The sequence below is a fragment of the Toxotes jaculatrix genome, chromosome 1 (assembly GCF_017976425.1).
Source record: "Toxotes jaculatrix isolate fToxJac2 chromosome 1, fToxJac2.pri, whole genome shotgun sequence".
Taxonomy (NCBI): Eukaryota; Metazoa; Chordata; class Actinopteri; family Toxotidae; genus Toxotes; species Toxotes jaculatrix.
In genome coordinates this window covers 20,026,680-20,041,574 of record NC_054394.1, presented here as the reverse complement: position 1 = coordinate 20,041,574, position 14,895 = coordinate 20,026,680, and the positions used below count along the sequence as shown (strand labels likewise).

Below are 14,895 nucleotides of genomic sequence, written 5' to 3'. Positions count from 1 at the left end.
GTTTGCAAGACGATCCAAGGGAGCGATGTTTATGGGAACTAAATTTAGTCGGCAATGAACTTACTTTCGGTGCACCCAGCATCTTTGAGGCTGATGGTGCTCTCTGGCTGGAGTGCGCTTAAGTAATAGCGATCTGTATATCTCTGTGGAATATCATTAAGAAGTATGTTTTATTAGCAGCTAATCCAATTTGCCCAGGGCTCCTCAGCACCCTATAAACATCTCTACTGTATCTCAAATATCAGCCGCGGTCTCTTTCTTCTGATCTCGCATTTAAATAAAAAACCTATTATACAGCAAAAAAATAGTGGCATGGGAATCTCAGAGGGAATGGCTTACAGTGCTTCTCTTGCTGGTAGCAAACAAATGTTATTTTAAGAAAGCAGGTTTAGTATAATTTATGTGTAGTTAATTAAATCTCTTGTTGTTTGTGTCCTTTTAAGGTTCTGTAGTGGGCCTGGTTTTCACTAATTCTGTGTGTTAAGCAAAAACGTCAAATTTTTTTCCAAGCCCTGTAGCATCTAAAACTCAGGGCACACCTTGTTTCGAATAAGATTAGGGGTGATGAAAGGGAGAAAAGGATAGATGAAAAAATAAAATCTGCTGTGTAGTCAAATCTGTTTGCAGACTTGGAGGCAATAGCTTAACTTTGATTCAGTGTGATGGAGTGGTCTATCTCTCACTCTCAAGCCTCTGTTGAAGATTACTTAGCGAATTAGACATTCTGTTTAATTTTACTCTGTAAGATCTGTAATAACAAGTTGATGAATTTTGTTTGTCCACAGACTTCCCAAATAGAGAGAAGGTCCATGCCAGCTATGGGCTACATCACACACACTGTCAGCGCACCTAGCTTACACGGCAAAACGGTATGATCCTCTTTATTACATGCACTAAATAACTTGGGTTTTTATAGTATTGTATTAACATAGTTTTCCAGAGGTCTAGAACAGCCAATCCAAGAATGAACAGGGATAATTCTGTCCAGAATTTCATTAATAAGGCTCATCTTGGTGACAGTGTCAGGATGTAGAATTTGGAGCTAGCTGAGCTGATTTTGTGGACCACTATAAAGCTTGTTTAATTTTTATACCATGTATTTGTTTCAGAGTTATCAGTTCTGATAACCTGCATCTTCAGGCCATCCCTCAGAGCACAATAAATCATATCTCAACAGAGCAGCTCTAGCTTTTGCATTTTTAGTGTTATTAGGACATTAATAGAAACAGAAGTCTACTCACTACCACTTGGCTCACTCAATATCTATAGCTCAGATGGTTCTCAAATATTTTCTCTCATTCCTCTGCGCTTTCACTGGCCTCCGGCCCCTAAACCTTGGCTTGGCTACAGCCAGAGGAGCTGACTCTGCTCCTCATTCAGCTTCGGAGGCACCAGGCCAAGATGGCTGGTGTGCATAGCCCCAACTATGCGTTCGCTCACCTGCAGCACCACCAGCACAACGGCCTTCTAGGCCCCAGCATGCAGGTCAGGGGCCCTCGTACTTCCCTAACCTCCTCTACAGCACACTGCAACCCCTGCCAGTGCATTGTGGTCCTCCTCACCCCAGCCAGTCTCATACATTACTTCCCTGTCATTCATTCAAGATTGTGCGGTCTGTTGGTTGTCTTGTTTATTCAACCATTTTGGCATGGGCTGTATTGCACTTCAGACTGTCCAGACTGCCTTTTAGCAATAGTGTCTTTGTAGTTAGTATCTTTCATCCACCTTGTTCAAAAGAAGCTACCAAAGGCTTGTGTTATTATGTTAGTAATAAGTAATATGCCATATTTGAAGCATGTTGCTTGTTGACTGTGCCTGCATTTTAAACTTTATTTGTATCTACATTTCTGTGTGCTCTGAAGTTTCCCTCGTGAGCCTGTTCACAAACAGTGCATTGCTGTAAGACTAGCAGACCACAGTGAAGCTGCAACGGTGCTCAGTAATGACAACTCCACCCAGTTTCTAACATCCAACCATTCTCTGGCCATTCTCCGTGCTTATGAAGGAGTGTAAACACTCGGTTTGACCACATGTCATGCTCAAGACCTGTGTTGCTCAGTTGTGTATGAGGTCAAACATGAGACATTAAACCAGATCAAAAACTCCACGATTACTTAATTACAGTTTGGCTTTACTCACTGTAGATAAAAATACAGAGGTAGAAGTAAACTGTAATTGAGATCGAGTTAATTAAAGTTCTGTTAGCAAAGCCTGAACAGTAACTAAAGGCCTTAGGAGTCATCTGGTCACCCATTATCCTTTGCAGCTTCATTTCAAATGATTTATCTCTCCACTGCTCATTTAAAGGCTGATGATACTTACATACAACTGAAGAAGGACCTGGAGTATCTAGATCTGAAGGTGGGCCCCAACAAAGTAAATGCCACTTTATCCTTTTCATCCTCTACTTCATCTCCCTTCTCTGGACTGCAGTCCTGTTTTCCTGCTGCTGCCTGCAACATGTGCCTCCCTGTTTCCCCTTTTCCTGTCTATCCTCTGTTCTGCGCTATGCTTTCTACTGTCTCCTTATAATGGAATTAACATGTCTTTCAACTGTCTTATTATGTAAATTAAGCATTTGACGATAAAAAGCCATTTTCACATTAATCCAACAAATAGCCCAGTGTGACTGACATAACGTGATAGAAAGGTCTAGCTTATTAAACATTCAGTTTGTCACAATGTTTTCCATTGGATTATACTTTCAGATGCAGTGTGGTAATGTTGCTATGTCACCCTAACACATGCTGATGTTAAGCTCATCCTAATGGGAATTGTAGTTTTTATGAGCACATGGCTGAATTTCTAAAACGTTTGAGTCATGTGAACTCCAATTCCCACATCACTGTTACAAATAATATAAATGCAAAGGCCTAATTCTGCTGTATTTAAGCAGTCTGTCTTGTTTAGCTGGCTATTGGCACATATTCCATTTATACCTGTGCAAAGCATTTAATCCTTATTGATTTGTATGTTTAACACCACAATGCATTAATTAGGAATCTGGGTTATGTTTTGGAATGGAGGGAGGTCATCTAGCGATGTACTGTACGTCCTGTAACACCTCTCCATTTCCTGTTTCAAAACAGATCCAAAGTATTGACCCGGTGATCGTTTCAGTACACAATGTGTTTGAAACCTCCACTCCAAGTTTTGGGTACTGTTTGAATGTAAGGATGGTGTGCATACAAAGTGAAACAGGCCATTCCACTGCTTCTCAAATGGAATGTGATGCATCTCTGGAAATTATGCAGGATTTTGCACATGAATCCCTTGATCTGATCATTCAATGTGTGACGCTCCAACACTGCTATGGGACTTGAGATGGTGGAAAGGAAGTTGTAATGGCAAAGGGATTCCTTGCATGCTGTTAAGCATTTCTGAATATGCTGTTGAATGTCTCTTTGATATCTTCACTTTGCTTTTGTTTTGCTTGTGACAGCATAAAAGATTCCCCAATGGTGCTCTTTAAGAAACATACTGGCAATGTGATTATGAAATGAGAACTTACATTTTAGGGCCTCTAGTTTCATGGTGGTAACAGCCGGAAATGGACAACAACATGGGGTGGTGTTTTCACACCATGGTCATGGTCTTGATTACTACAGAAACTTAGTAATGCATTTACATATATATGGCAAACTTATGAAAGACAGATATTGTTTTGTTATTGTTTTTCCCTGACTGGTAAACACCCATGTCTGTCAGACTCAATGCCTCAACTACGTAACACAGGCTTTCTGTTAAAAACTTGTAGTCTCCAAGCCAAGCTATCCTGATGATTGCTTGAGTAATTTTCCCAGACTTGACAAAGCTCCCTCTGGAACCACAGAGTACAGTATAAAACTGTTCTCACAGGCTGTGTAGTACTCTAAATGACTAGTAATTGACTTTGACATGTAAAATAGGTGGAATGCCCCTTTAACTGAGTCTCCCATCTGCTCTGGTCCATACCACTACGCTGGGTGTGGTGATCCTGATGTGGGTGTCTTATGAATATTCCACCCACACTTCTCAGCTTTACTAACTGAGACAGACAAATCTCTGCCCCGTTATCTGGAGGACCTCTGGTTGGGACGTAAACACTGACAGTTGTTTTGTTATCATAATGACACCAAAAGACAAAAAATATCATAAAGTCGATTCTAACTCACTACCAAACTCATCACATAAAAATATAAGTTCCTATAGGAATATTTTATATTATTACTATTGTGTGATAGCAAAGCAAAATAAGAATAAAAGAAGACAGTATATTAAGCCCACTGACACAAAGACACTATGTAAAGTCACTACATATGTTTTAAGTGCATGTAGGCATATAGTAGGAATGTACAGGTCCTGAATGATAAAGTGATCAAATGCTTTGTATTTTTTGTGATTCAGTACTTGTTGATAGTGTTTCCCACCCTCGTGATGCTTACATTTTTCATGCAGTCCTGCTGAGTAATACAGTATAATGCGTTTTCATGATACAGATATACAACAGGTATAATCAATAACAAATTTCAAGAATAAACCAGTTGTTACTTTTTATGCACATGGAAGTGGAATTGGTTAAGTAAAAAATAACTAAATACCATTTTATGGTATTTTTATGGACGTTTCCTTATTTTTAGCTATGCTAATTGCATAACTCTAGAGATGGCAATGTCGGTCTGTCAGTTGATCCACCACTTGGGTCCAGACTGAAATATCTCACCAACTAATGGATGGATTGTCATAAAATATGGTGTAGACATTCATGCCATGCTCAGAATAAATTTTAACCACTTTGGTGTTCCCCTAAGTCTACATCTAGATCCATTATCATTATCATCATCAGGTCAAAATTTTAGTATGTGCAGTAGTTTGGTTTATGATCAAATAAAAACAACGCTTTGTATTTTACGCTAATGCACAAAACATGTTAGCATTGCCGTTGTAAGCATATCTCCTCAGATTTTTCTTAGAGCTGTAGGCATTGTGATTTGTTTGTCTGGAGGCAGATGGAGCTCATTGGTGAACTAGAACGTTACAAATCTTAAACAAAGTTGCGTTAAACTGTAATGAGGTTTATAATATCAAAAAACCCATGGTTGGTACAGGTACACTCAGCTTGCTATTTTTAATTATTCCTTTTGCCCACACTGTCTCTGCAGTTTCCGCCAGAATATACATACCGCCTTACCACACCGTCATGAAACTAGAGGCCTCGATAACTTACAGTTTAACATTTACCCTAGCGACATTCAGTAGTTTTTTAATGACATTAAAGTTTACATCAACTTTAAATATTACTAATGTACAAAATATGTTTCTGGATCGTAAAGTAAGTATATCAAGAGTCAGTTTTCTCCCTTGCTGTTCATGTAAAGGAACTTGTTGCTTAATGTACTTGTATTATTAAGCAGCCAAGAAAGAGCAGCTTTGGGGTTTTTAGGGTTTCCCCGAACACAAAGATGCAAAAACTCTCTCTGCATAGTCTAAATGTTTTCGCTCAGCTTCTGCACAAAGTTTTGTTACACCAGCTCATGTTTTTTTTTTTTTTTTTTTGGTTGTGTGTGGGTTGTTTTTTTTTTCTTCATTATTTTATCTGGGCCCATCCAGCTGACTTGTCTAGTAGTCACACTGTTTGTTGAAAATTCATGCACTTGTTGTTGTCTGTTCACTGGAACTATTTAGACAAGGTATTGAAAATATGCCATTCGATTATTAAACATTTTTTTGTGGCTTTTGGGAATTACAGGTTACTGGGCGAGAGAGTTTAAAGAAAGAAAGACCAACCAGGCCTGTGAAAATAGCAGAAAGTGATGCTGATGTAAGTGAATCATTATGTTCTCAGGGTTTAAAGATGCAGGCAGATAAACACCCTGTTTATCTGTCTCTCTCTTTTCTTTGAGATCTCCTTTTCCGACTTTTTGTAATCCACTACAGAGAAGCAGCTGACTTTAGTCTGACTTTGCTGTGTGTTTTAGTGTGGTTTGTGTGTGTGTTCTTAAGTTGTGATAAACAGAGGCTGCGGAGGGAAGGGAACGTATGTGCACTGCAACACTGTGGGGACATCCATCCACACTGCACAGTGTATCGACCACAGCCTTTATTTTCCTCCCTGCAATTTAAAGAGAAAAATACATGTAATGGGAGTTTTAGATGTTGAGCTGTTAAATTTTTCAGTTTGATTTGCCTGATCTTGCTTTTCTCATTCTTTGTTTTCTGCTGAATAGAGGTAAATAAGATGGATGTCCTGGCTTTTCATCATTAGCATTGTTCCATTTTAACAATTTATAAGAAATTGCCAGTAAATTTGTCTGAACAATGAATATTTCATGCAATTAAAAACAACAATATACAGCCGCAAAATAAAAACAGCTTAATTATTAATTGAACAGAATGATAAATAGATCTGAGAAAAAAATACACTGTGTGAGAAAGACTGTGAAGTAGGCAGTCTTATGTTGTTTTCATAAACACATAACCCATTTCTGGGAAAACAAATCTGTCACTCTCAATAAACACGGTTTTCTCCAAAAGTGAATTTGAAAATATGGATTTTTGATTATGATTACTTATAATGGGTATTACCAGATCTCACCCCCAAACTAGACTGTATAGAGCCTTTTGATATTTCTCACTGCGCTGATGAGAGGAATTCCTCTGGGCTTTTCACATAGATGAGACTTATTGACATATTTACAGACAGCGAAGACTACTGTAGACGATCAATTCATCTTATCTGGCTGCATTGTTTAAATATAGTTGAACAAAGGCAAGAATGAAACAGTCGACTTCTGTTGTAAAACATACTGCAAACACTGTTTTATCTCTTTCCTGTTATTCTGTTGCATTATCTTTACACTCTGTGGTATTGTTAGTGGCAAACAGGGGGTAATAAGAAGAAGTGCATTCTGAGTGTATCAATATCTTTGTTCTTTAGGTGAAATTAAGTCGACTGTGTGAGCAAGACAAGATTCTCCAGGAGCTAGAGGCCAGGATACGCACTTTGAAGGAGGACAAGGTTTTTATTTTTATTATAAAATGTATATTATAAAATTATTTTTTATAATTTTTTTGTTCTTCTGTATGTACAGTATTTATTTGTGTGTGTCTCAGCCTGCATTGGTGTGGTCCATAAATACTTCTTGTATTTATGAGAGTGTCTTTCATGTCCCTATCTAGGACAAGCTAGAATCTGTGCTGGATGTTTCTCACCAGCAGATGGAGCAGTACAAAGATCAGCCGGCCCATGCTGAGAAGATTGCCTATCAGCAGAAATTACTACAAGAGGATGTGGTGCACATCAGGGCTGAAATATCCAAAGTCTCCACAGTAAGATAAAAGCTTCACTCAAAAATTAATTGTGCTTACAATGAAAAATGCTGATTCTTTGGCTTTGTTAAAGGCAGAATATGCGATGTGGCTTAGCCCAACGTAGTTCATGTAGTTTTGGCAGCTAAGGTACTCTGTTTGAAACTACTCAGACTGTCTTCTCTACAAAGTACAAACTGCCTCTTGCATTATGTTTTTATTGGTTGTACTGCCTTCAGTGTCATGTTCACTTCTATTTTTAGTTGTTCCCTTTTGATGGTTTCTGCAACTGGCACAATGTTTCAGGTTGACTGTGCCAGTATCAAAATGAGTGCTCGGGGATGAACCTGGGGCTACAAAGAAACTCATGAGTACATTTCTCCTCCACTTAGAGAAAAGGCTTTCAGTCAAAAAGTTCATTGATATTCAAAATATTCAGTGTTACAGTGATAAGATGAGTTTCAATAGAACATTTACAAATAAACCACAAGATTACACAGCAGTAAATATGAGTAATTTTTTTCTCTCACTACCGAAGACATTTCCAACCGCACTGGTTGTATTCAAACATTTGTGACAGTGGCCACAACTGGTATTCATTAGACTGACGGAACGGTGGAAACAACAGATCGAATCCAGGTGATCTGATCTGTTGTTTAAGGCACAATAAAAACCAAAAAAAAAAAAGTGTGACCATAATTCACTGTATAATGGGGTGGAACCTTGAAGTAGCATTGGCTCATGAGTGGAGCATACTCTCTGAAAGTTGTTTCTTGTCTTATTATAATATGGTAATAGTGTTCTGTTTTGTTCTGTAGGAGATGGAGAATGCATGGAATGAATACAGCCGGCTAGAGAGAGATGTGGACTGGCTGAAGTCAGCCCTGCAGGGACAGATGAACCGCGGTGATCTCTCTCAGGTCTGTGGCTCAGTGATCTCAGTTAACAAACAGAAGCAGGCACTAACTCTCATGGATGGGTGTGTGTGGGAATGAGTTAGAGACTCCTGATTTCTTACGCACAGGCAAAGCAGAGAATTCTGTGTGGTTGATATCTGTTCAGAGGATCATGTGGGAGCTTTAAATTAAAAACTACATTTTGTCAATATAGATGAATGTTCATCATTAATGCTTTGTCTTGGTACACAGGTTACTTCACAATGTGTGTTAAAGAAATTGTATTATGTGTATGTTTCTGTGTTTCTCTATGAGCAGCAAGAGAAAGTCCAGATCAGAAAGGAGTTGTGGAGGATTGAGGATGTTATCGCAGGCCTCAGCACCAGTAAAGCCAACTACAAAGTCACTATCTCCTCTGTTACCAACCCAGGTAAGACAGGAGCCTACGTGGGAGGGTTCATGTGAACAAAGCAAATTCTATATGCTGTGTGAGCAATGCAGTACATGCCATGTGGTCATGCTAGTGTATGTTATCATTAAAGCTCTTAATCATATACTTGGCACTAATGCCTTGAGCATTTCCCATGGGAAAAGAAAACACTGTCTTTATGGCGTGTGTATGTTCATGTTACATGTTCATATACGTTGAATTCCCCAGAGAGGAAATTTGTGCCTTCAGTGTCGGCGTCATCAGTGCCTTCTGTGTCTGGGAGCCCGTCTGCTATGGAGATGAGATTGTCCCATCCACAGCAGCAGCAACAGCAACAGCACAGCCCCCACCTCAGCCCCAGTAGCCACACTCCCACCCTTTCCTCCAGCACCAGCCAGCAGCCTTTACACCACTCTGCTACCATCACCAGTGGGCTTAAATGGGTGAGTGACCTCAGCCACAGAAGTAACTTCAGCTGGGTTCTTACAAAATGAAGACATATTTACATGACAAGCAAAACTGCATCAGGTCTTTGCACAGTGCAGGTTCTTTAGTTGATAAAATGCCACAAAGTAGTGAGAAATCACAATTTCCCAGAGTAAAGTTCTTGTTTTATACGTCCCATGGTCCAAATCCCAAAAAGATATTCTGTTTACAGAGATATAAAATAGAAATAAAGGAGAAAAGAAATGGCAAATCCTCACATTGGAGAAGCTGAGAGCAGTGAATATTTATGATTTTTGGCTCAAAAACTGAAAAAACCATAACTTAAACATGCCCTGTGGAGTTTTGTTGAAAACAAATGGAAGTTATGTTTACATCTAGTGTTGCTTATTACACTCACTAGATTGTATATCCTAACAAAGGTCTAGAATTTATTTCCTTCCCTGTGAAGCATTTTCACCTGATATTTAAAGTATTTTACATCCATTTCTTGTATATTGCAGCATATCTTGAGATGAGATTAACAAAACTGGGATCCACTCATAGAAAAGCCATCACCACCTTCCATTGCGCTGCTAGAGATCAAAAACTCCGCAGAGAACCTTTAATGTGAATATTCACAAAATTTGTATGTAGATATTCATTTTTGTTCTGTGGCCTTTTACAAAGGTCAGATGTCACAGTCAGAGCAACACAGGGTAGATGCTTGTTTGTGAAGTATTTCTCAGTATTTAACCATTTTGTGTTCAGGGTGAGGAAGATGTGCCTCCCAGACCTCCTCTACCTCAGCTCTACAGCCCTGATGAACATCCCCCTGCTGTGCCCCCGTTGCCCCGGGAGACAACAGTCATCAGACACACATCTGTACGTGGCCTCAAACGACAGTCAGATGAACGCAAAAGGGACAGAGAGATTGGCCAGTACACTAACGGAGACAGCAAGGTACATACAGTACCTGTGTATCTTTGTGTTTGTGCTGCTTGAATGTCTCAATTTCTTTCTCATTTCTCATCTATTTCTAATCTAATCTTTCTCTGTCTGTGGATCTCAGGTGGAACTTAGGCCTTTTCTGAGTGATCCAGAACTTATGGGGGCTGGAGATGGCTCCAGCCACATCAGTGTCGTAGCATCTGGACATGATGGAGGCTACCAGACATTACCTAGCAGAGGTAATGATGATAGCACCAGTAGAAATAATTTTTATTTTGTTGTATTATATTTAATATGCGAAAAATGCTACTGTAGTGTTTTTTGGGGGGGGGTTTTTTGTTTGTTTTTTGCTGTACTGCCATGTTTTAGTGTTTGTTGGCTTTCCCTCAGGAGTGGCTGGCTCCTCACTTAGACTAAATCAGTCTTCGAGCATCTCCTCGTATGTGACCCTCCGAAGAGCAGCCTCAGCTGCCGGCATGAAGGTGAGGCTCAGAATTAAACAAGAAGAATCAAAATCAATCAAATAGTAAAGAGAGAATCAAAAGTGAGTTCCCAAATCATTAGAGAGACAGCACAGATATAGTAGCGTGTAACTCCAAATCTAGATATTGATGAAATTCATAGAGAGTTAAGTTCTTTGATATTTGGATCTCACATTAATACTTCTGGCTCAAGTCCTCTGTCAAACCCAGCTGGGAGTGTTCAGAGGTGGGAAGTCAGTGAAGGATCCTGTTTTTATTTCTGCACTAGAAATCTGAAAAAATACAATGTTCTGAAAAAAAAAAAATAACCATCTTCATATTTAGATCTGAGTTTTCTTTTCCAGGATTTAGAAATCACAGGGTACAAACTGTTTTTTTTATCGTGTTTTACTTGACTAAAATACGTTTTTTTTCAAAAAGTGTATGTTTTTACACTGATGTTGATTTATTGCCTGTACTAAGTAACCATCTAGTAATTTATTCAGATTCCTTATGAACAGGCATTATTCTGGTGAGGAAAAATAAGCATTTGTGGTGTTTGTGGTGTACACTTTTTCATCTGATTTTCATGGTATTCTCCACTGTCTCAGTTGTGAAAACTAAATTGGGTAGTTATTAACATTAGCTGTTTTTACCCTCTTTGCCTTCTGCTGCACCTTTTGCTCTTGTTATCAACTCTCTTTCCTCCCACTCCTCTCAGGAGAGACCAAAAAGTGCCTTGGAGCGTCTGTACTCCGGGGAGCCGGCGCAGCAGCAGCAGAGGGGGAAAATGAGTGCTGATGAGCAGCTAGAGAGGATGAAGAGACACCAGAAGGCCCTCGTCCGCCAGCGCAAACGCACCCTGAGTCACGGAGACCGCCACGCCTCTTCAACATCGCGCACCTCGTCCTCATCCTCACGCCCTCTCTCAGCAGACTTGGGATCAGTATGTTACTAGAACAGTATCACACATCACACTCTCACGCATGATGACAACAAAACCGAGAGTGGCAATCTACGGTAGTAATGCATGTCTTTACTCGGAGTAGTTGGCCTTTTCTCTGTCCCTGACATTACAACAGTAATTGAGTTGGTAGTAATACATTAAATTAGTGCAGTATGGTAATTGACTAAGTGGCACTAACTGTGCTTATTTGATGCATGTTGTTTTCGGACTTTAACGGGCCTTTTTCACAGCAGACATTTTGACTTGTTAAAGTAGGAAAAGCACAGATAGCACTAATAACATTAAAGATGGCTCTGTTTTGTTCTACTGTCCCATTAAGCCATGGCAGTGAGACAGTGAGCCAACAGGTAGGGTACCAGGACCTCGAAACTGAAGCAACAAAATGGAATTCAGCCGTCACTATTTTTTTTTACCCCTGAGCTTTTCCAACTGTAACATGTCAAAACCTCTTCGTTGAACAAGGCTTATACTGGTAACAGGTGAATAACAGTTTCTGCTTTACAAACTGTAACACAAAAAGTGTGTACAATACTTAGATAACTGTTGACAAGTGTTTAGTATGGAAATGATTACATTTACATTGAATAGGGATGGTAAGGTTGCTAAAAACCTTTACAAATAATACATCTTGCCTATCAAACACATAACACACTAATTACCTCAGACATAGCCCCTAAATACCATCTACTCCTCGCATTCATCAATTTCTGGGTATTTTCCCATCATTCTCTGTAGCAGATGCTAACATTGCTTTATCCATGCCGTCTCACTTCTCCTCACTGATCTTTCCATTTCTTGGTTGTGGTTGATTTCACTCTGACATTATACTTTTACCATATAACAGTTCTACCCTGTAACAGTGGCTGTGCTCTCAGAATAGCACCCAGGTGTCTGTCCTTTCTCGCCTAATTTATATATTAATTCTTGCTGTTCTTCAAATAACTGTCTCTAGGCTATCCATTTATTTGTGAGTTTCTGTGTGTGTGTGTGTTTGTGTGTGTATGAGAGAGAGAAAGAGAAATAAAGTGCCTACTTATTTTCTACTGACCAAAACATTGACATACACTGAGCAATGCCTATTTAAGCCGACTCAACTTCATCATCGTGTTTTTCATGCTAGATTTTTTTTTCTTTTTAATTTAAATGAAGATAGTCTGAGCGTTTATGGCTTGGGGCCTACTGTAGTCCCATTTACTGCTTCCCAGGCTTTGTGAGAGGATACCTTTTATTTAGATAATACTAATGTGTATGACATCCGTTTCATATCAAAACATAGGTTAAATGATTTCATTGTTTGCTCAGTGTTTCTATCTGCTAATTAACTGTTAGTTACAAGATCCCTTCACATGTGAATGTTTGCAAATAAATAAACATTATTTTCTAATGAACACATATTGCCATGTTATTTTTATTTATCATATTTGTAATGTGAACATATACAATGTGGACATGTTTGGTGAAACTGTCATCAGTGTGAGTGAAGTGTTCTTTCCTGTTTATTTCAGTGGCATTGTGTGTCCTTATCTCTGTTGTAGAGAATTTACAGCATGCTCTGATTTGAGAGCTTTCAATTTCATATAAGCATGCATACTCATCTATGCATGCTCCCTTATTTTCTTTTTACACCTTTACACACACACACACACACACACACAATCTCTCTCTCTCTCTCACTGCAGCCTTTAGAATAATGTTAGCTTACCAATGATAACTGTCCTATTGTACAGTACTTGTTTCATGGAATTAAGTGTGAAGCAAGTGAAACAGGTCAGTTTTGCATTTACTTGATAATCAAGACATCTTGATGGCAGCATCCTGTAATTTGTTTCACAGTTTATTTTTTTTCCTGTGTGCATTATCCAGTGGAAGAGAGAGCAGGAGTTTGACCTGCAGTTGCTCGAGAGAGCTGTTCAGGGGGAAGAGGCACAGGGAGTTAGGAGTGTCCAGGGGGAGGAAAGACCTCCCGAGCACAAAGAGAGACCCCGTTCGCACTCTGACGAATGGCTGACCTTTCGCTCCACGGCCACAACTCCTCCCACACAAGAAGCTGACCTGGAACCACTAGACTATGATGTGGACCTCAACAAAGAGGTGAGTTATCTTTGTCTCAGTGAAGAGCATGCGGCTGATGAGTTTGATGTCAATGCAGGAGAGTATGTGCAGAGCTAAGTTGAACAGCAGATGAACAACAGCAACGGGAAATGTGGCTCAAAGTACCACAATATTGTCCTGAAGCAGCATGATGGGATTGTTAGCGGACAGCTGCGTTTATGTGAATGGTAGCAGCAAGTGTTTGGTTACAACACTGTTTGCAAATGAGCATCACAACAGCAGGCAGAGTATTGACAGTTTAACAAGAACGCCTTATTGCACTGGGTGTGCTGGAAATATGTCACAGTGAGTAGTCATGTGTGTCCTGTGACACTCTGGCTGTATGAGATAGCAGCTTTCCCTCCAAAGGGCGTAGCGGTAGGTAAAATCTGAAAATAGCCCAGACGGGGCATCTGTGCAGATTTCTCGAACATTTTCTGTTAGAATTTACGGTAATTTGTATTTTGTCCTACCCAGGATCAAGGTTTGTATCCTTCCTGGTCTGTGTTGTCAGATCATAAATGCTTACACTTGTAACCAAGCAGCTAAACATGCAACAGATTAGGACCTTCTGGTAGGTTTAGCTTTATACTGAACTCTGTATATCCTTAAGCTGATCCTTACCTATCCCTCAATTTAGCTAGATGACAGACCTGATCATCAACTACCTGATCATAATTTTAACATTTTCTCAACTCAGAAATCAAATTGCAAGGATGATGGTAAAGCAGCTTAGATGTGAACACACACTGTATCTGTTTCGTAGCTGTCCAAGCCTCAGAAAGTGTTGATTCCAGAGCGCTACGTGGATTCAGAGCCTGAGGAGCCCCTCAGTCCTCAGGAGGTGGAGGAGCGTCATCGTAAGGTGGAGCGCATCAAGAGCATCTTAGCAAAGTCCAGGTAGATACTAATACTTTTAGTATTAGAATTAAATAATACAGAATTTCCATTTGAGTGTACAGATTGTGGGGTAGCAGGAGTCCTGTAGTTACAACCAGTTAGACTAAAAGACTCAGAAGACTCTGATTCAAGCCCTGTGTGGCCAGATCCTCACAACAATCACTGCGGTGTCATATTATTAACAATCATGTATCTATGTGCATGGTATAGTGTGCAAAACCTAGCACCAACAGTTACTGTGGACAAGCCAGAGGTGGGGCTGATGGCACTGGATTCAGCTCTGCAGGAGCAGGAGAGGATCATCACCATGTCCTACGCTCTCGCCTCGGAGGCTTCTCTCAAGAGCAAACTAGTCGCAGGTTGGTCATTCATATCATTATTTTATGTTCATTTGAACCTGTAGGTTGCTGTAGGTTAAACATCTTTGCTTTATAAAGGAGTGTAAAAATCATTATTCCACAGGAACACTTACAGAAATAATTACTGTGT

At 39.7% G+C, this 14,895-nt stretch overlaps 1 protein-coding gene across 1 annotated transcript in view; it reads left to right on the top strand.

The window, feature by feature from the left end:
• plekha7b (pleckstrin homology domain containing, family A member 7b) overlaps nt 1–14,895 on the top strand; it is a 63,228-nt gene that overhangs the window by 46,226 nt on the left and 2,107 nt on the right. The window contains exons 12-28 of the mRNA XM_041035542.1: nt 786–869; nt 1,351–1,485; nt 2,308–2,376; nt 3,090–3,170; nt 5,729–5,800; nt 6,917–6,997; nt 7,159–7,308; nt 8,106–8,207; nt 8,502–8,613; nt 8,842–9,056; nt 9,808–9,999; nt 10,109–10,226; nt 10,378–10,469; nt 11,170–11,394; nt 13,279–13,506; nt 14,273–14,406; nt 14,617–14,765. Coding sequence (XP_040891476.1) covers nt 786–869; nt 1,351–1,485; nt 2,308–2,376; nt 3,090–3,170; nt 5,729–5,800; nt 6,917–6,997; nt 7,159–7,308; nt 8,106–8,207; nt 8,502–8,613; nt 8,842–9,056; nt 9,808–9,999; nt 10,109–10,226; nt 10,378–10,469; nt 11,170–11,394; nt 13,279–13,506; nt 14,273–14,406; nt 14,617–14,765 — 2,239 coding nt within the window. The remainder of the gene's footprint in view (nt 1–785; nt 870–1,350; nt 1,486–2,307; nt 2,377–3,089; nt 3,171–5,728; nt 5,801–6,916; nt 6,998–7,158; nt 7,309–8,105; nt 8,208–8,501; nt 8,614–8,841; nt 9,057–9,807; nt 10,000–10,108; nt 10,227–10,377; nt 10,470–11,169; nt 11,395–13,278; nt 13,507–14,272; nt 14,407–14,616; nt 14,766–14,895) is intronic.